A 21,018-nucleotide genomic window follows, 5' to 3' on the forward strand; every position below is an offset into this window, starting at 1 on the left:
AAAGCAGAGGCACTAACAGATTCTCTCGATTTTTGAGAGAAAGAGCACTTAACGCTGAGAGGAGTAGATCACTTCAGCTGTGTTCTCTCAGCAGACCTTATCTCACAACAATAACTGAAGATAAAAGCATCCAGCCGAAACTCAAAGCTGCAGTAATCAAATACGGTATATTTCACAATACCTCTGTACATGAATGAGCTCTTTGGTCACGAATAGTGGGTAAGCGATTGGAGGCAGAGTGAGATGACGACGGTGGATTATGCTCACACACTCAAATTGAAAATGCACCCAAAAAACACTGATTGAAGGTTGATAGAATTACTATAAAATTTGCTGGAATAATAGTCTCTTTTTTTGTGCAAATTAGTGACTGACTAGAAAAATACCAGGTCCCCAAAAATAACTTCCATCAGGACTGGTTGACACAAATTGTCTGAAGCCTTTGGCAGTTAAGGCAGCTATTCAAAATTTCTTTCTGGGAGATAGAGGACATTGATTAGTACATTTCCTGTCATTCAGTGAGTCATAACGAAATGATCTTATTGAGTATTTGATATTTGTTTTATGAAGTTGTTACAGAGATGACAGGTTCTCATCTGGCATTATTAGTAGGAATGGTTCATAGCCTCTCTTTGGTCTGCAGCATGCACCACTGTGTAAATGGATGGCAGTGCTCTGGGACCTTGCATAGTACAGCCATTTGTACACACACACACACACACACACACACACACACACACACACACTCAGTTACTTGTGTTTGGCTATCAGCTTTCCCAGGCCACCTATTCTTCCTGCCCCCTAGGCATTGTGGGAGGCAAACCCTAAGTGTCACATTTCACCTATAAGCTCTTTGATACAAATTTGTGGTCCTGTTGTGGTTTACTTGTCAATTCAGTCTAATTTGTTACTTCTCTCTGTGCCAGGAGTAATTAAAGGCTGTTTAATTCATAAGTAGATCAAACCCAGCAAAGTTTTTTTTGTGTGCAGGAATAACAATTGAACAAAAAAAAATTGCTGAGATTTTAATTTTATTCATATCCTTTACTGAGAATTGGACCGAAAAAGTGCTATGCATCCCTTCAAAATGCCACAGGGTTTTCTATACTTACTTGACCTCTTAAGAGCAGAGATCAAAATCACTAAGCAAATATGACTCCAAGGCCTCTCTGAACCTTTATTTTGGGAAAACTCCACTTTATGCTAACAAAGCTGCCCTAGAGGCGCTTAATAACATAGATGACTGAAGTTAATAGCGATGTAAAATCCTCACCATACCGATCTAAATTCTGAATTGTGGCCTAGGAATGTTTCTCTTCTGCTTAAGTTCCACTGAAGTTATAAATCCACTTCATGACTGATGTGGTTAGCCAGGATTGCTTTGGGAGTGCTCTGTAGTTCATAATTGTGCTTTGGCAATATAACAATCATTGCTGTCGGATAGAAAAGGTTATGTATTGCACAATCAATGTTCGCACTAGTAGGCTGTTAAAAATGTTGCTCATGCTGCTTCTGTGTTTGTGCTGTTGCCCCTCAGCAGTGGTCTCCTCCCCAATGCTGTGCTGCCTCCATCCCTGGACCACAACTACGCCCAGTGGCAGGAGAGAGAGGAGCTCTCCCGCTCTGAGCACCCGCTCCTCATGAAAAAGATTATCCCAGCTCCCCGGCCCAAGACGCCTGGAGAACCAGACTCTCCAGCTTCCTCTCCTCCACTCCATCCATCTCTACCCCCACCACTCCCGCTGCTACCTGGTAAGGCAAACCTTCAACACACAAATAAACACACAATCTCTGACTGCCTGGTTACTAACTGGCTTACTTCTTGCTTATTATCTTTTCTTCAGACCGTGAAGACAGCCCAGAGCTCCCTCCTCCACCAGGCGTGAGTGATAACAGGCAGTGCGTTCTGTGTCTAAAGTATGGAGACGAGAACACAAATGTGAGTCAAGAATCTACTTAGATTCACCTTAACACTCATAAGGCTGAGGCCTTGATGCTTGAAAATGTCATTTGTATTGTGCGTATGTGTTGTAGGAGGGCGGCCGGCTGCTGTACATTGGGCAGAATGAGTGGACCCACGTGAACTGTGCTCTGTGGTCTGCTGAGGTGTTTGAGGACGACGACGGCTCTCTGAAGAATGTTCACATGGCTGTTCTCAGGGGAAAACAGCTGGTAAGACATGATGCCAGATTGATCGCAAATTCTTGCAGTGTATTTAAATTTACTGGGTGGACATGCAATAATGTATCTTGATGTTTCTGTGTGCTTCCTACTCAGCGCTGTGAGAAGTGTCAAAGGCCAGGGGCCACGGTGGGCTGCTGCCTCACCTCTTGCACCAGTAACTACCACTTCATGTGTGCCCGGCAGTGCCACTGTGTCTTCCTGGAGGACAAGAAGGTCTACTGCCCGAGGCACAGAGACCTAATCAAGGGAGAAGTAAGAAGACTTCATTATTTACTGTGTTGTCAAAGATTCATTGATAAATTTAGGTTGCAGCCACATGGGCATACCCCTTAAATCAATGCATGCACTACCAAAGGACAGAAGAAAACAAACTGTGTAGAAAAAAGGTAAAAAAAGGTGTTAGATCATTCAGATTTCAGTCTCCCAAGCAAGCAATTCTTAGTCGAGAGCAACTCAAAACAGTCACTTAAGAGCCATAGAGGCAGATAGCACGTCAGTGTGTGTGCACAACACTGGTACATCAGAATGTACAAATTATGCAGATCAACTAAGGTTTTATATAGGGGATTTCTTATTCCTGAGGAAATCCCTGAATGACGAGAATAAATAGTTTTAAATTTTATAGGTTGAGTTAGCAGCTACACAATGAGACCTGTGGAACTATAGTTTTTGTACTGATGACAGACCACTGTAAAACTATTCTTTAGATAAGATAATGTATAGCATGACAGGAGATGCATTCTTCCTGTCTCTACCTGTATCACTTACTCAAGCGTGTGAAGCATGTAGGTTAGTTGTTGAGCAGTATGAGTCAAGGCTGACCAGGATCAGTGACTGTAAGAAAACATAACTATTTATGGACTAATAGCGTTCTAATTTTAATCTCTTCACCATCAACAATCTTTCCTATGTTTCTTTTGTTTTTTTACAGGTGGTGTCTGGATTTGAGGTGACCCGCAGGATCTTGGTGGATTTGGAGGGCATTAGCCTTAGGAGGAAGTGGCTGGCAGGACTGGAGCCTGAAAATGTCCACATGATGATAGGTGGGTAGATGATGGTAGATGAGCATTTGACTATCTCATTGTTAACATTGACTTACCTTTGATCCAGGTGTCTCTTGATTGATTATTTACATATTCGCATTGTCTTTGCAGGTTCCATGACTATTGATTGCCTGGGGATACTGACAGAACTCTCAGACTGCAAGCGCAAACTCTTCCCTATAGGATACCAGTAAGTTCCATATTTTTAATTTTCATCTGAACTATATTTTGTGCCTTGTGCTATTTTAAGTGCTATCATTACAATGAATCTCTAAAATTACAGATAATATAACTTGAACAGGCAATGGAAGTTCATTCTGTCAAACTAATGAAACTAATGTGTCCCCCCCAAGGTGTTCTAGGGTGTACTGGAGCACGTTGGATGCCCGTAAGCGTTGTGTCTACACATGTAGGATCCTTGTTTGTCGCCCTCCAGTGGTAGAGTCTGATCTGAAGAGCATGATGGCTCCTGAGGAGAATCGTACCATAGCACACAGCCCTCCTCCTGTGGCAGGTAGGATTAACCTGCATGGCATACAGACTATCTTGAAAGCACTATACCTTATTTGAGAGCAAAACATAATGCTTAACTAAATTATGTGTTGTTGGTCCTGTTGTTTTTTCAGATAAAGACTTTCCTGATCCATTTGACTCCCCAAGGCGCTCTGATGCCCTTTCCCCTGCCAACACCCCCAAACTCAGGGTTTATACCAGAAACCGACACCCCAGCTATCCTCCTTGTCAGCGCTCACCAGGTCCCAGACCCATGCCCTCTCCAGGTAAAAATAGTGTCCACTTGTATCCAAGCCTCTTGTTCTGATTCAGAACAATTTTTGACAGATCTTGTCTGTTGTTATTTTTTCAGTGTGTTAAGCACCACCTTTCAAAAACAAAGTTTTTGTGTCTAGAGAAAGCTGTTTTTTTTTTTCTGGCAAAACTGACCTTTAAAAATACCACTATATACTGTAGCAACTGAAAGAAAGATAATTTTAGCTTCAGTAGACAGTACAATTGTTTTTATTTGCACTTAATGTAATGTGTTCTAGTCACACTCTCTTCCCTAATCCTTAGGTAATTATGCAGGTGAGTTAATTTGGAACCAGAGAAACCACTTTTATTATATTATGTGCAAATAAGAATAATTGTGCTGTTTACTGAAGCTAAAATTACCTTTCTTTCTTTCAGTTACTACAAGATGTAGAAAACCTGAATTTTTAAAGTTCAGTTTTGTTTTGAAAATGGCCAAATGACAGTTTTCTCTAGACACAAGAACAGAGAAATTTGATGGCCATAGAAGTAAAAAAAAAAAAAAAAAAACAATGCTTCACCTTGTCGCATAAATTGATTTTTCATATTTTGTTTTCAAGGAGGCTCGACACAGTCCCAAAGCCATGAGATTGTGACAGTCGGTGACCCGCTGCTGAATCCAGGCATGCGAAACATTGGCTCACGACGCCACAGCACCCCTTCTCTCTCCCCTCCTCCCCACCAGCTCAACAGACAGAAAGGGGTGACCTCCCCCCCACAGACCTTGTCACGACCCCTTACCTCACCCCCTCCTGTCATCCCCTCCCCTGCCAGAGATCCTGAGAAAGTCAGACACCCTAATAAAGATTCAATCCAAAGGGATGGTGAGAGAGGAAGATTTCCCTGCATAGACAGGAACAGATCACAGCCATCAAGAGACCAAGGCCTCAGAGACACAGACAAGGGGAGAATGTCAGGCAGAGACCAAGCATCTAAGGATTCTGAAAAGAATAGATTATCTCGAGAACTTGGGCAGAAAGATTCTGACAAGGGGAAACTACCCTCCAAAGAGCCAGAAAAGGGGAGACCGTTGAGTAAAGACGCAAGTCTGAGAGAGACTGAAAGGGGAAGACCACTTAGTAGAGACAGCTTTAGGGATTCGGAGAAGGGGAGACAAGCAAACAGAGACCCTGAGAAGGGGAGACAGGCTAGCAGGGAGTCAAGCAATAGAGATACAGACAAGGGCAAACCAACCTCCAGAGATCCCAATTACAAGGACACTGAAAAAGGTAGGTCACTTAGTAGAGATGCAGGGCTTAGGGACACTGAGAAGCATAGACAGTATAGCAGGGATGCAGATAGAGGAAAAGACCCAGGCCAAGGTAAAGACAGACCTTCTAGCAGAGACTCTGACAAGGGCAGACCTCCTTCAAGAGAGTCTAGTCAGAGAAACAAAGACTCTGGCTCAGGGAAAGACAATAACCCCAACAGTCAGTCCAAACAAGCTGGAGGTGAGGGTAAGAGCCCCAGACTGGCACCTGCAGGCTCAGGCCAGTCCTCTCCTCCCATGGGCACTGCGGTTCTCACGGGTCAACAGAGAGGTGGCAGCTCCAAACAGACAGACAAGCAGGGAAAACAGGGAGGCAAAGACCCGGATGTCTCAGCTAGCCTCGGTTTGTTGCCTCGCCACCGATCCACTTCCACCTCCAACAGCACCCAGCCTAAGGAAAAACCCAACCCAGCAAAGGACAGCAGTGTTGGGACTGGGTCTTCCATACCAGCCCCTCTCCACAAGGACTCAGTTGTTGGAAAATCCATTTCCCCACAGCCTTCATTCCAGAAAACCAGTGCACGGAAATCAAATGATTACTCATCAGGTTCAGCCCCTGCTGCAGCCATGAAACCACTGTGGTCATCAAGGGCACCAGCAGAAGATGAAATTATCAAACGAAGCTCCTCCCATCAGACCTCTCCAGCTATGGCCCCAGCTGCCAAAGACAAACACTCCAAAGGTAAGACAGGGAGCAGCAGAGAGGTTTCCAAAGACCGTGACAGAGAGAAGACTCTCCACAACAGCAACAGCAGCAACAAAAATCCCCTTCTTAATAACAATACTAAAGGGACTGGCAGCTCCAACACACATGCTCAAAACCCCAGCTCTCGTAACAGTGGCAATAGCAAAGCTCCCACGATGGGAAACAGCACCAAAGCCCAGGGAAAGGCTCAGGTGGAGAAGCTGGAGAACCAGGGAGGAGACAGGTCATCCTCTAAGAGCAGAGAAAGCTTCTCCGGTCCTGAGAGAAAGAACAGCTCCAGTCTGGACAACTTACAGCAGCTGCAGCAGGCTGGTTTAGCTCCAGAGAGAGGAGTGAAGACCTCCTCCCAATCACACACCAAACCAACAATTAATCAGCTGTCATTGTCCTCTAGAGACAAAAAGAGACCAGTCAAACCCCCCTCTGTAACTCCAGCAAAGACTGATGTTAAGACTGACCCTAATGGGACCAGCACTTCCTCTTCCTGCTCCAGCACCAGCACCACCTCTACAGTCTCTCCTGCTGGCCAGGGGACCCGTCGGTCTGCCCGCTCTGCTCTCTTCTCCTCACCCTCTGCCAGCAGCAGTGACAGCTCTGAATCTGACACCCAAACCCCACTAGAGGAGGATGAACAGCGCAAAGAGCACTCACGCAGTGATCACCGAGACCACCACAGCCTCCTTGCACAGGGCACTGGAGACGAAGGGGATGGACCAGAAGATGACCATGACAGAGGTATTGATGATAAGCATCATGAGGATGACAGTGATGGATCAGGCTCTGCCAAGCGGCGTTACCCTCGACGCAGTGCACGTGCACGTCACAACATGTTTTTTGGCCTCACACCATTTTATGGTGTTCGCTCATATGGTGAGGAGGACCTCCCGTTCTATGGCAGTGGGGATGGAGCAGGAGGCGTGGTGAAGAAGAGGACTGGTGGCAGCAGGAGGTCCGCTGAGGGGCAGGTGGATGGAGCAGATGATATGAGTACCTCCTCTTCTTCAGGGGACAGTGGAGAGGATGAAGAGGGTGGGATGAAACAGAGGGGTAAAGATCCCTACTATTACAACTTTACTCGAACAATCATTAACCCTGGTGGGGGCCTACCCTCTATAGAGGGGATAGACCAGTGTCTTGGAAGGGGCTCCCAGCTCCAGCGCTTCCTCAAAGATGAGGAGCAGCAGCAACAGCGGGGACAAGGAAGAGCTGGAGATGACGTACTAAGTAGTATGTAAGTACATCCAAGATAGATCTAGTTATTTTTGACTCCAGACTATTGGTAGTCATTTTTTATGATTCCCCTACTTAAAATATCAACTGTGTTCTCTAATAATAATCCAACTTTTTGTTTTTGTTATGATTAACAGGAGCTTGGGCAAGCAGCAGATTGGCCAGCTTGATGGTGTTGATGATGGATCAGAGAGTGATGCCAGCATCTGTACTACCAGCACTACAACCACTACAGCCACCTCCTCTTCCACCCCACATAAGAGTACTCCCAAAAGGAGGGGCAGAGAAAGACATACAGAGAAACTGGATTCCCATGATTCTGGCAAGGAGGCTGAAAACAGTGGAGGAACAGCAGGAGGAGGGAGTGGTAACAGCAGAGAAAGCAGGAAGAACCAGAAAGACAACTGTCTCCCTCTTGGAGGTGGGGTTAAGTCTCAGCCACAGACTCAGGGTCAAGATCCTCTGGAGGCCCAGCTGTCCCTCAGCACAGACCTGCTTAAATCAGACTCAGACAACAACAACAGTGATGACTGTGGAAACATCTTGCCATCAGACATCATGGAGTTTGTCCTCAACACACCTTCGATGTCAATGCAGGCTCTGGGCCAGCAGCCTGAGCCATCTTCCTCAGAGCTCCTTCTGGATGAGGGTTATGTTGGAGTTGATGTCAACCGGCGCAAAGACATCCTGTTTGAGGATTTTCCCCAGCCGCTGGCCAGTGGAGAGAGTGGAGGGGTTGTTGAGAGTAGTGTGAACAGCTCCATATCCGTAGAGGAGCCATATGGTCTTCCTCTTGAGCTGCCCTCTGACCTCTCTGTCCTGACCACACGCAGCCCCACTGTGAGCACTGGTCAGAACCATACTGCTGGGAGTCTCATCTCAGACACTTCAGATCGTACCATGCTGGGCTTGACCTCTGATCCAGAAACTATCAGTGGAGAGAAGGGTGGGGACAAGAAGAGAGGGGGGCCAGGAGTGTCACCGTCAGAGAACCAGCATGATGGCACAGGTTTGGGAAATAGGGACACACAGGTGACAGAAGGTCACATGACTCCAGAACAGTTCATTCCTAGCCCTGCTATTGGCCAGGTGGTGGAACCTCCCGGTAACCAGGATGTTCCAAGGAGTTCTGGCACCCCTGGTCTGCCTAGTTCACCCTCCATGCCCCCTCAGGTTCAGAAGTATCTTCCTGCCTCAGCTGCAGCTGCAGGCTGCCCCAGCCCAGTCCCAGGTCCAGGGCCATCCCAGGCTCAGGTGTCTAGTCCAGCAGTCATCAAACCAGGCCCAGAAAAGCTCATTGTGTTCAACCAGCAGTTCCAGCCCCTCTATGTCCTTCAGACCCTCCCTAATGGTGTAACCCAAAAGATCAGTACAGGAGTGATGGACACCAGTTCTCCAGCAGTGCTGAGCTCCATGACACTCACCACCGGCTTGAATACTGGGTTATCTACAGCCCAGCCGATATTCCCTGGGGGCAAAGTCCTTGGCACCATGCCCCACCACCCTCAGATTCACACATTTACAGGAACCACCCAAACAGGCTTTCAGGCTGGAATCCCCAGCACCACCTCAGGGCTACTAATTGGGGTGCCCTCCCAGCCTCATGACCAGTCCCAGATTCTCGTGTCAGAGGCTGGTCGGCCCCGTGAGTTGGGTCCCAATGTGGCCATAGTGTCCAGTCCCTCCTCCCTCTCTTCTTCCCCGGCTGTGCTTGCCTCTGCTCATGGAAAGAAGAGGCCCATTTCCCGTCTCCAGCCAAAAAAGACTAAAAAGTTGGCCCGCTCCCGTAGCCAGCCTACTCTGGCTCCATCTGATGTTGGACCCCCTCCCAACATGACCCTCATCAACTTGTCATCTCCTCAGATTACTGCTAGTATCCCTGGCCAACCAGGTGGTCTGGTTGAGTTAAGTACCCTCTCCACTTCACAGCGCAAGGTCCCCAATATTATCAAGAGACCGAAATCAGGTGGGGTTATGTACTTTGAGCCTACCACTCTCCTTCAGCAGAGGATGCCTATACCTGCGACTGCTCAGCCTGGCATCCTGGGTCATGATTCTTCTACTCATCTTCTGCCATGCACAGTCTCTGGTCTCAGCTCCAATCAGTCAGTGCTGAATGTTGTTTCTGTGCCCCCTAGCGGTGCTACAGGCCTTCTTGCTCCAGGTTCAGTCTCACTGTCCACCCCTGTCCTCAGTTCTACCGAGATCACAGGGCCAATTAGCAGCCTCCTCTTTAAGGCTGGCCCCCATGGTTTGGGTCTGTCAGATCAGCCAATGGTTCTCCAGTCAGCAGGAGCTCCTTTGATGTCCCAGCTTAGCTCCCCTGTCCAGACATCGATTGCCAGCAGCATCTGTGTCCTGCCCTCCCAGCAGACCATCAGCATGGCTGTCAACCAACAGGGAGAGACAGAAAGCAGCGGTGTCCATCTACAACATCAACCCCAGACGGTTAATAAACCCCAGACCCTGGATTCGAGTTCAAATACCACTGTAACTTTAGCCCCTGGTGTGGCTACCCCACTAAGTTCAGCTAAGGGGCATGTTGTTGGGGTGTTCACCCAAACTCAGACCCCTGCACACTCACAGAGCCCCAGAATGAATGCCATTTCCAGGACTTCAGAGCAAAGGCCACCTAGTTCCACCACAGCAGTTTCAGCAGCAGGCACTGGTTTGGGACAAGACAAAGGCAAACAGAAAATAAAGAGGAGTAGGCAGAGTCCAGACAAAACCAGTGGAAAGAAGCTCAAGGCCTGGCAGGCAGAGGAGCATCATGGCAACCCTGCAGGAAGACCCTCCTCAAACCCAGGGTGAGACAGTTACATGAATTTGGTTGTTTGAGATGGTTGTATGATGTAAATTTATTCCTGTTTACATTTGACTAGAAGTTACATGGCAGTAATTTTCACAGACTTGATCAGCAACTTTTCTATTTTTTTATTTTTACACATCAACAGACACAGTTTTATTTAATGACTTCATAGAGCTGTCTAAGAAGAAATACCAATTTACCAATTTATTAATATATAGCCATCTTCTATTATTTTAAGCCTTCAGTTCATCTTGAACAAGTACAGATTGCAAACTGTCCTACAGCGTATTTGTGGTGATGGTGTGAATCCTTGTGAAGGAAGGATAGGATTGTTTTATATGATAATCTCCATAAAGAACAGACATTATTTGTGGAAAGTAATGTGCTGTGTGCTTAGATGATATTTGCTACAGATATCCATAAGTGAAGTGTCTCACTCTTTACTCACCTGAATTTGTATGATGACCACAGTGCTGTGCTGTGGCAATAGTGCTATGGATAAAATCTTTCTAGGATATAAACATTTAAGAGTCCACTCTCAACATGTATTTTGGCTTGCTGATCTCCATGCTCCAAAGTCTGTAATCCTTGGAATGATGACTACTAACATCTAATATGGCTGCTATATACATTATATATTAATATATTACTTTGAATGAAATTTACTCCTGTTTTGAACTTGTCTTTGTCTTTGTTTGCTGTTCTAGAGATACGAGCTCTCCTGAACCTATGGACACAGGCAAGCCCACAGACAAGGGAACCAACAAGAGGTGGGTTGGTCATACAGGCTAGTCACCCACTTCAGTACTCACATAACCGCTAATAGAAAACATAAGATTTACCTAATACTTAACCTTACATCTTGGTCTTTCCAGTGTCTTTGTAACAAAGGCTGCAGAAGCTCCTGTTTCAACGGGGAAAGCAGGAGAGAAGGACAAGCATTCTGGGGGGGTTAGGGCACCGGGGCCCCTCCTGGTGGCCTCTCCCCCAGACCAGGACGGCAATAGCAGGGACACAGCCCTGGACAACAAACCCAAGAAAGGCATCATCTTTGAAATCTGCAGTGAGGATGGCTTCCACATCCGCTGTGAGAGTATCGAGGGTGAGAGAAAACAACCTTAACTACACTGTATCTATTATGCTTGTTACTGTTCCAGCATCCCCTTTACTAATGGATAATATATGCATATCTATTATGTTATGTAAGGGTGTGATGTACACCTACGCTTTGCGTTGGCGGTCTTGGATCACCTTGTCACAGTTTATTTTGCAAACTGTTTCATTGTACATTATCTCACTTACTACATGGCTTCTTATAAAAGACACATCATTTGATATAAAATGATTTAAAGTTATCTTATTAGATAAAGAATAAAAGATAAAGAAAGATAAAGAATTTACTGTTTCACATCGGACTTGCAAAACATATTTCATCTTCCCTGCAACACCTGCAATTTTACTGGTCTTCATGTCTCTCCACAGAGGCTTGGAAATCTCTGACTGATAAGGTACAGGAAGCTCGTTCCAATGCTAGACTCAAAGAGCTTTCCTTTGAAGGTGAGGCATCTCTTTGATTACTTGAAAAAGATTTAGAAGATTTGAAATGTTTGAATCCAAACTCTGTATTCTCAATCTTCATTGCATAGCAAATCATAAAAACACAACACACAGCTGTTGTTGTTTCATTTTTTTCATGAATGCGTCCTATTTTTCTGTGTTTTTAGGAAGCATATTTATTTGGTTTAACTTTGCTAATGGAAATCTACCTAATTTACAGTTTGTTTTTTTCCAGCATTTTAAAAGCTGACTAAAGTTTCTGTGGACACTTGCATGTAAAAGAAAAAAAAAAGCTGTTGTGGACACTTGGTTTTGATCCATTGATCCTCCCAGGTGTGAATGGACTGAGGATGCTGGGAGTCATCCACGAGGCAGTGGTCTTCCTGCTGGAGCAGCTGTACGGCTCTAGACACTGTCGCAGCTACCACTTCCGCTTCCACAAGCCCGAAGAGACCAGTGAACCTCCCATCAACCCCCATGGCTCGGCCCGTGCAGAAATGCACCAGAGGTAAGGATGGGGCAGACACATGCAGGACAGTAGAGTTGTAGGGAGCCTGTCCTTTCACTGGAGTGACAGAATTATCCTGCTGAAGTCCTTGATCAAGAAACTGAATCCCTATCTGCTCTTCTGCCTCTAACCCTGACCTTTGACCTCCCTTTCAAGGGATTTTGGGGTAGGGGTCACTTGATGGGTTAGATGATATAAGATTATTGGTGATAGAAGGGTAATCAATCAGGCACAGATGGCGGAAGCACAGTTCTTACCATGAGCTTAGCAAACAAATCACTACTGAACTGCCAAGCCGCTCGGACTACATCGGGGCTACTTCACCTCTTTCTTTAACTTCACCACAGTTATAAGTTCATTAATTACTGTGCATCATAAAACACTGCAGTAACAGCAACATCACCCAAACATAACTTTGTGTATGGACATTGCTCTGTTTGACAGTATGAAACCTATGCAAGAGGCTAACTGGAATATTGGTTGTCATTATGATACTCACTCTCCACATTGTTGATTGTGATGCCAGTAGCTGCATGAGGTAATCTGTGTGTACATGTGCATGCATGTGTTTGTGTTTCTGACTGAGGTCTGCTCTATCTGTGTCCCCTCCAGGAGGTCTGTATTTGACATGTTTAACTTCCTGGCCTCCAAACACCGCGAACCCCCAGACTACAGACCCCAGGAAGAGGATGAGGAGGAAGGGCAGCTCAGGACTGCTAGGTCAGATAATCTCTTTTTATATTTGACTCAAAACATTGTTCCAGTAGAATTATTTTTCATGTTAAAAAAAAAAAATCAGATTGGTTCCAGAGAAATAATTTAGAATAGGCAATAGTAATGATGCAGAACGTATTACTGTTGCAGGCGTGCCTCTGTGGAGCTTCCCCTGGCTGTGAGGTTCAAGCAGCTCAAGACAACCTCCAAGGAAACTGTAGGAGTCTACAGGTTAGAGCAGTGGTGCTTTGTTACTCTAATCTTAAATCATTCAAGATGTGGAGAAGTTGCCAAACAAGCATAGAGTGTGTGTGTGTGTGTGTGTGTGTGTGTGTGTGTGTGTGTGTGTGGTGTGTGTGTGTGGTGTGTGTGTGTGTGTGTGTGTGTGTGTGTGTGTGTGTGTGTGTGTGTGTGTGTGTGTGTGTGTGTGTGTGTGAGTGACAGTTTTAGTTTGGTCAGCCATTCCACTTCCTGCACATTGAGACTAAAAATTACCCAAAGCACTTTAATGAACGTTTTAATACTGCACTCTCTCAGATTTGTGCTAGTACACTAGCCACTTGAATGTACATTTGCAGGTCTATTCCTTACCACAGGTTGGTGATTGCCAGAACTAATCATGGTCATTTGGTCACTGGTACTTTAGCTTTATAACAGCGTTTTGATAAGCTCCTCCAATGACATCACTGTGACTAAATTTCAAAAGCTTTCTTCCAACGCAGATCACCCATTCATGGTCGAGGTCTGTTCTGCAAAAAACCCATTGATGCTGGGGAGATGGTAATCGAATATTCTGGCAATGTCATTCGCTCTGTGCTCACCGATAAACGGGAGAAATATTATGACGGCAAGGTGAGTATGACAGAGAAAACTGTCTGTGGACATTCCTTTAGTTCAATTTATTGAAAGTTTTGATAGCATATAACTCACAACTTCTATCTGTTCTTTCTTCCAAGGGGATTGGGTGTTACATGTTTCGAATCGATGACTATGAGGTGGTAGACGCCACGATGCACGGCAATGCGGCCCGCTTCATCAACCACTCCTGCGAGCCCAACTGCTACTCGCGGGTCATCACTGTGGATGGCCAGAAGCACATCGTCATCTTCGCCTCCCGCCGCATCTACTGCGGCGAGGAACTTACCTATGACTACAAGTTCCCCATTGAGGATGCCAGCAACAAGCTGCCCTGCAACTGTGGCGCGAAGAAGTGTCGCAAGTTCCTCAACTGACACCCCATCCAGACTGTCTGAAGAGATCTGCAGGTTTCTCAAGTAGCAGTGCCACATTTTAATCCTCTGCTGTGTTCCAGGGACATTTGTACCAGGGGTTTTGTTGTGGTACTGGCTACGTGATGGTCGTCCAGTGTGCCCTGCCTATAGAGGGCCACAGCTGCAGAGGGGGCACTAGCTCTATCGCTGTTTCTACTGCTAGTGGTGTCAGAGCACAGCAGAGGCCAGAAACAGTGATTATGGATCATACTGTATATGCAGGAAGGGCCATTGGAGGAGGAGGGGCCATTCTAGAAATGAAAACATTATTGTGCCTCCTTTTGTTTCGTTTACATGTGGCATGGGAGTAGTTTCAGCTTCAGAGGGGTGAGCTATGAAATGGCTTGAAAGAGCGTCCATAGCATTTCAGTTTTAACTTGAATCTGTATTTGGATGATAAAACGGTTGCCCCTTCATAAGTTTTTACATTGACCCATCCTCCTAAATTTTCTACAAAGATTTGAAATTTTTCTTTGAAGATACGGTCCACCAGTGCTGTGCTGAGATGAGAAAAATAGAAGTAAAATACGTAGAACTTGTACCAGAGTTCCATTTTACACCAAAGTGCAATTTGTTGAAGGGACTTGAAACAGTGATTTTTATTAGAACGAGCTGGGGAAACCTGTCAGAATTTTTTTCCCTCTCACTGTCATCTGTTATTGATGCACATCTCCCTGTCTGAATGTGCCCCGATGCCTTCAGAGCTGTTATGATATACTGGAACGTCCCCCTACTCAGGCTGCTTTTGGAAGCTCGTCGTGTGTGGAAGACACTGTAAATACTAGCAGCTTGTCTAGAGCAGCCTGCCTGGAGCTGTACAGGTTGAAACACTAGGGGGAGTAGTAGCCATTGAAAGGAAGAGAGATAAAGGACTGAAAAAAGAGACAAGGAGGTAGAGTTGTAGATTTGTTTCTTTAAAAAAAAAAGTGTTATGTTGTTCATGTTAGGTTGATATCTAGAGTTGATACCTACCAATGTACTTAAATTGAGTTTTTAGTCTGACAACTTGGTAGCTACATATATAGACATGTTATTGATTGGATTAAGCTTCTGGCCTTGAGGAATCGAGGCAGCTGGAGATTCTGGTGGACTGACAGCCAAGGGACTGGAGAACTCTACTGATGTGCTTTAGTAGTCGTATATTTATAATTGATTTTTATTTGGAGCTGTGATCAAGAAAGAGCCATGGATTTTGTGTAATGAGAAACGTGCAGGCAGTAGTATTGCAGGTTTGTGCATGCTGTTGTTATCAAACTTGTTTTTGGTAATTCTATTAGCTTGGACTTTCGAATGACGTTCCAAATTACAACAGCATAGAAAACCAAACATCACCCCATTGAATTGAATTTCCACAGAGCTTGTTTCCTTCTTGGCCTATTGTGATAACTATTACTATGGAAAAATGTTTTTATTTGTATGGTATTGAGTCTTTTAAAGTCTTGTCTGTTATCCGTCTTTCTTATTATGGACAGGGAAATATCATGCTTGCTTTTAAAAAGAAATGTAAATAATGTATATTTTTCTACACAAAAAAACTAAAAAAGCACTCACTAGTGAATAGCACTTAATGATGGTATTTATATTTTTAAGAAATCGTATTTATTTTATTGCCATTTTTGTAGGAAATAGAGGTTTACAAACACTAATGCTTGGTCTCTGCGTTTTGTATTCAGCTGCCTTTTCAAAGCTGTTTTTGTTGTAATTCTTTTTCTTTCTTTTTTTCCTTTTTCTTTTTTCATTTTATTTGTAGCCTGAATGTTTTCTTTGATTCCAAAGACTGACGCTGGTCTGTGGCTTGGTCCCATTGAGTTCAGTCCACCAGTAGCTCTCTATCCAAGGCTGATGGGTTTCAATGTTCCAATCCTAGCTGGCAGCATGGCAGTCATTTGAATTATTATGCACTTGAGAGAGTATAGATTGTTGATCCATGTGAATAGCAGATATATCTCCTCTCTCCAGCCTTAATGTCTCCACACCACATCATACTGAGAATCAAGTCCACTTTGAGGCTGCTACCAGGCAGCCGTATCAAATTTAAGTTTTCTTGTCACTAATAGTGGAAAGAGTCCACAGGCTGACAGCCAAAACAGACTTAGACTGGCAATAGTTGAGCCATCCAGTTTAGTAAAATGCAACGCAGTCCCACATCAGTTCACAGTTTCCCGATTCCCATCGATTGTTGTCCCTCTGCAGACCCGGTCTCTAATGAAGAGGTGCCTTCATGTTGATGCTCCAAACAGCATTTGTCATATCTCTCGTCAGCCAATCCGTAGATTAAACACAAATTGAAGAAACCACTTTTATAACCAGTGCTCTCGGTGCATCTGGAAATAACTTATCTTTTTATTTATTGTCTTTGTGGTTTGCCTTAGTTGTGACTGAGCAACGCCTCACATTGTACAAGCCTATTTGTCCTGGTGTTTTTGGTAAATTGTGAACCAGTGTGCAGCTTAAACTCTGAGGCAAAATTTTATAATGAGGCTGTAGGCGACTCAGGCCAGTTACTTTTCAATTTACGTATTGTTTTGTATCATCCATGCTGACTTTGATGCTACCTAAAGGCCATTAGTAGAGTGACTCCCACACTGCCCCCTCATTGCAAACGGTTGCAAATCGAAGCCGAAGCATTGCCCGTTACATTGATTGCACTTCAGCTGTGACACAGGCACTGAATAAACATAGGAGAACAGCTCAGCTTTCTCTTCAGGCAGTTTAGTTCCTATGTTGAAACCACAAGCACAGTTGATCCTTGATAATGCATTCAGTTAGTTTGTCTTTTAGGCCCCATACAGAAAACACATTTAAAAAAAAAAAATGAATTTAGGATTGGTCTTGATGACCCCTGAACGTGGCGTTGAGGCCCTAGCGAAGTGCACTTGACTTTCTGTAACAAAGTGAAGGCAGGGACCACGCCAGCAGCCCTCTCCTTCCTCTCGGTGCAGTGTGTATAGCCAGGGCTTTGCTTATCCATGTATGATCCCAGTTCAGGTCTGGTTGGGTCCAGCTCCCTGACCCTGTGATCCCCTCTCCCCCTCCCCAAACACACACCTGCCCCCACTCTGACTGACAGGCTAGCCTTCTGGCTGTAAAGCTGCACCTACATTGGGCTCGCTGGGTTCTGCTGCTAAGGTCAACAATGAATGTATAATCCTCCTACGCATCACCCGAGCTGTGATGATTATGCTTCAATGCTTTGTGAGCTACATTTTGTTTTGAGTTCTTGTGTAAAACAACCACGGTAGATATGGAAAAGATGCACGGATTTGACCTCATAGGGGACAGCAGCTGTTTGCTTTGGTTTGTTTAATTTCAGCACTGGGAATATACTGACGTGTGAACAGTGATGGCATTTCAATCTTTAGAACAACTGGTTTCACTGAGTTAGCTAACAGTTCACGCTCGCATCTGTAATAATGGGTTTACCGATGCCAAGGGCTCTGTCTATGACTCTCTCTCTCTCTCTCTCTCTTCTCGAGATTCACTACTGCAGTTTCAGTCAGAGGGTTCAGTATCCAGTGAACAATAACAACAAGTCATTTATTTCAGTGTTTCAATAGCATATATACAGTAAGGAAATAGTCTCTGTTGTCTGTTTGGACTTCATTTTACCACGCCACAACAGTGGCCCTTCTCCTTCATTATCTGTAATTATAGTATAAATACATAACAATATTATACGGAAACATGCATAGTAATTTCTTGTACTTTAGTATCTATACAATATATGGAATGGACAGACAAACTTAGTTACAGTAGCAAATCAGCAGATTTATAATGGTTAATAGCAATGTTTCAATGTACTCTGTAATGGTTTTGTGTTACAGTACTATCAACTTAGATGAAACTAACGTACATCATTCTTTTGTATATTGATAGCCAGTACCACTTTTCCTGTGCCTGTGAATGTTCCTTTGCCAACACGGAACATTGCAGTTCTCTCTTTCTTTTTTCTTTTCCTTTTTTTTTTTCCTTTTTCTTTCTTGAAAGGAAACGGTATTTATGTGATGAGAAATGTAACTGTATTAATGTGGTTGTGAACTTCTTGAGGTCAACCTTTTTTTTTTTTTTTCCTGATTGTTGTAGTGAATGTTTTTATGTTTTTCTTTGTACATTTTAACAGGGACTTTTAGACTGCTTACTTGATGTGGTATAAATTGAGTCTGGTTTGCGGAGACTGACCAGGAATTAAAAAGAGATCCCACCAAAATGACTTTTTTTTTCTTTTTCTTTTTTTTTTTTCTTTTTTTTTTTTCATTTTGGGCCCTCTCACGTCTCCCTGACCACCTCTCCTCCGAAGCTTTGGTTGTACTTATCATGTACTGTTTTATAGAAAGTGATAATGCTGAAATGATGATAATGAAAACATTTAATTTATTTGAACTGAATTGTTCTTTTACGAGTCAAGGTTTGGGAGAAGTTGGACGTGTACTTAACATGTATTTGTAATTTTCTAATTGTTTCTTGTGTATAGAACTTATCAGCCTAGGATGGGATGTGGTGTCACAGACGGAGGAGATGGTAGGACTTGCAAAAAAACAACAACAAAACAAACAAGGAGGGGGTTGATCGTCGATGAACAGGCTCGTTTCTTATGCCTTGAATATACCTTTGTCTTATCAATTTCCTCCTGCTCTCTGTAATAACAATATCCATGATTGCGACAGTCATATTTTTCCCGTTCATCAGTGTTCTCTCAGTACGCATCACCGAAATGAAGGAAAACCACCACCGTTTAAAAACAAACCGCAGACTACTTAAGGTTGAATGTATAATTAGGAAACAAAGTTGTACATAAATGTAAAAAGAAAGTTTCTAATCATGTTTATTTTCTATGCACTTTTTTATTTAAGTGATAGTTTAAATAATAAACATGTCTCCTTTACTCTTTCTTGACTCCTGCCTGGTTCACTGCTGTTTACTTGGTACTGACGCTGCACTTTGAGAAGAGTTTTGCCGTTTAAAGAGAAATGACAGTTAAAGGACGAACTTTTTAGCCCTACGCGTCCACTCTCATTAAGATTAGAGGCCAACTGATGATGTCATGTTGATATAGGGCTTCATATTTATAGAAACGCTTGTAGTTACAACCCAGGAAATATGTCTTCATGCCCAGAAAATCATCCTACGCCCTTTCAGTCACACTTTCCACATCCCCTCATTTATTTATTTTATTGATTTCTGTATTTGTGTGGTCCCAAATCTGATGCCATGGTAATGGATGCCAGTCCAGAGTAAATTGTGTTAGGGCATAAAAATAAGCTATTTCAATGCTAAAACTGAACTTTTATTTTTCTTGGACGTCATCTCTGCTGTCATCATCGGCTGTCAACAGAAAAAAGATGATCGTTGCACTTTTTAAGAAGCCCCACTTTTGTCCTCACTGTTATGTCACTTCAGTATCACCACACAACATCTGGTTTTACATTAAAACTAAAGAGACACAGGCTGAGCTCAGCTCAGTGCTAAAACCAATTTGCCTCTTAGCTTGGCTTACCTCCTGACAGCCCCAACAGCACGATCTGTTGGGCATGTGTTCAAACTGCTACGTTGCCAAATGGTCCAAATTTACAGTAAATTCTTCAGCAGTAATTTGTGGATTATAACAGGAAATTATTGCACCAGACACAGAATGTGCTGATTCCTGCGTTGCTAATTGAAGCCATGCCTAAGCTCTGCTCCAGCTCAGTTCAATTACGACTCAGTGTCTCCACAGGAGACTTGTGAAGACCTTGTGCACAACGGTGCAACGGCCTGGTAACTCAAATCTGAAGGAAGGCCAAGGTCTTGTTTCAAAGAGCCCCCCCCAGCTCCATCATAACACTCCTGTAAAAGCAGGCAGGGTTTTAGTGTTAAGACCATTAAGCAGACAGCAGTGTGAAGTCATGGTGGGCTCACATGTTCCTCGTGTGATCATGACACTTCCAGCAACATGTTTCATTTGTTGTGTTGGAGCGCTGGGGCCACAATCACAATGATGATCTTGATCGTGATACTTTCCTATAACAATAATAATAATAACAACAAATACTATTGAATGGCTAAAACTACAGGAATAAAAACAATAATAGATAAAATAAAAGATAACATCTCATAAAGGCAAGTCTATAAAAATGGGTTTTAAGGAATGATTTGAAAGAAGTCACTGATCCTGCGAGTCTTATCTCCTCAGGCAGGTCGTTCCAAAGTCAAGGGGTCCTGATGGCAAAAGGTCGGTCACCTTTAGATTTAAGCCTCGACTTTGAAGCAGCTAGAAGGGCCCCACCTGAGGATCTAAAGCTGTGAACTGGCTCAAAATGACAAATTACTTGATCCGCAGAAAGAAAACTGTTCATTTTGAGTTTGTAGTGTTTCTCCATTTTGCCAAGATACACCAAGTCACATTCTCCTACCAGTGTTTCTTACTGACCAAAGCTTTGGCTCTGGTCCGCTCCCCACGGGTCACCGCATGATAACACCAGCAACATGTTTTCATTGGGCCGAGGCCAGGAGAGCTGCAAAAATATGACCCGCTGCAGACTCAAGCTGGAGAGCGAGACATACTAGTAGGAGGCTGCAATCTGGAGAGGAAGTTGCTATCATGATAAATCAAATTGCTTCACCTTGTAGACAAATAAATGGTGCAGCCGTGTGTATGAGAGATCCAACCCACACACACACACAGAATGGCGGGTTTGTGTCTGCATATTTGTGTGCCTCAGTCTGACTCTGTGCATGTATATGTATGTGTGTATATGTGTATAGATGCAATGGTATGCCTGTCTGTTTGTTTGTTTGTTTGTTTGTTTACAGTAATGCCTTTGTGGAGGGGGAAAAAAATGACAGCCAGAGCTCAGCCTCAGTGCATTGTGGTCACATTATTTCTGACCGCAGCCCTATGATCTCTCTCTGTGTGTATGACTTGGAGAATTTCCACACAGAC

General features: G+C 44.0%; 1 protein-coding gene across 2 annotated transcripts in view; it reads left to right on the forward strand.

The window, feature by feature from the left end:
- The window catches only part of kmt2a (lysine (K)-specific methyltransferase 2A), a 45,932-nt gene extending 26,946 nt beyond the window's left edge, over positions 1-18,986 (forward strand). Inside the window, exons 17-34 of one of the 2 annotated variants that reach the window (XM_030067097.1) lie at positions 1,541-1,752; positions 1,845-1,939; positions 2,035-2,172; positions 2,278-2,436; positions 3,116-3,227; positions 3,339-3,417; positions 3,581-3,741; positions 3,854-4,006; positions 4,595-7,241; positions 7,378-10,047; positions 10,757-10,819; positions 10,925-11,151; positions 11,532-11,606; positions 11,940-12,114; positions 12,727-12,834; positions 12,979-13,059; positions 13,551-13,680; positions 13,785-18,986. In XM_030067097.1, coding sequence (XP_029922957.1) covers positions 1,541-1,752; positions 1,845-1,939; positions 2,035-2,172; positions 2,278-2,436; positions 3,116-3,227; positions 3,339-3,417; positions 3,581-3,741; positions 3,854-4,006; positions 4,595-7,241; positions 7,378-10,047; positions 10,757-10,819; positions 10,925-11,151; positions 11,532-11,606; positions 11,940-12,114; positions 12,727-12,834; positions 12,979-13,059; positions 13,551-13,680; positions 13,785-14,060 — 7,561 coding nt within the window. In that variant the 3' untranslated portion in view covers positions 14,061-18,986. Of the gene's footprint in view, positions 1-1,537; positions 1,753-1,844; positions 1,940-2,034; positions 2,173-2,277; positions 2,437-3,115; positions 3,228-3,338; positions 3,418-3,580; positions 3,742-3,853; positions 4,007-4,594; positions 7,242-7,377; positions 10,048-10,756; positions 10,820-10,924; positions 11,152-11,531; positions 11,607-11,939; positions 12,115-12,726; positions 12,835-12,978; positions 13,060-13,550; positions 13,681-13,784 lie in introns of both variants that reach the window. The other variant, XM_030067096.1, reaches the window with a different exon arrangement.
- The last annotated feature ends 2,032 nt before the right edge of the window (positions 18,987-21,018 follow it).

Source organism: Myripristis murdjan, chromosome 13, assembly GCF_902150065.1.
Source record: "Myripristis murdjan chromosome 13, fMyrMur1.1, whole genome shotgun sequence".
Taxonomy (NCBI): domain Eukaryota; kingdom Metazoa; phylum Chordata; class Actinopteri; order Holocentriformes; family Holocentridae; genus Myripristis; species Myripristis murdjan.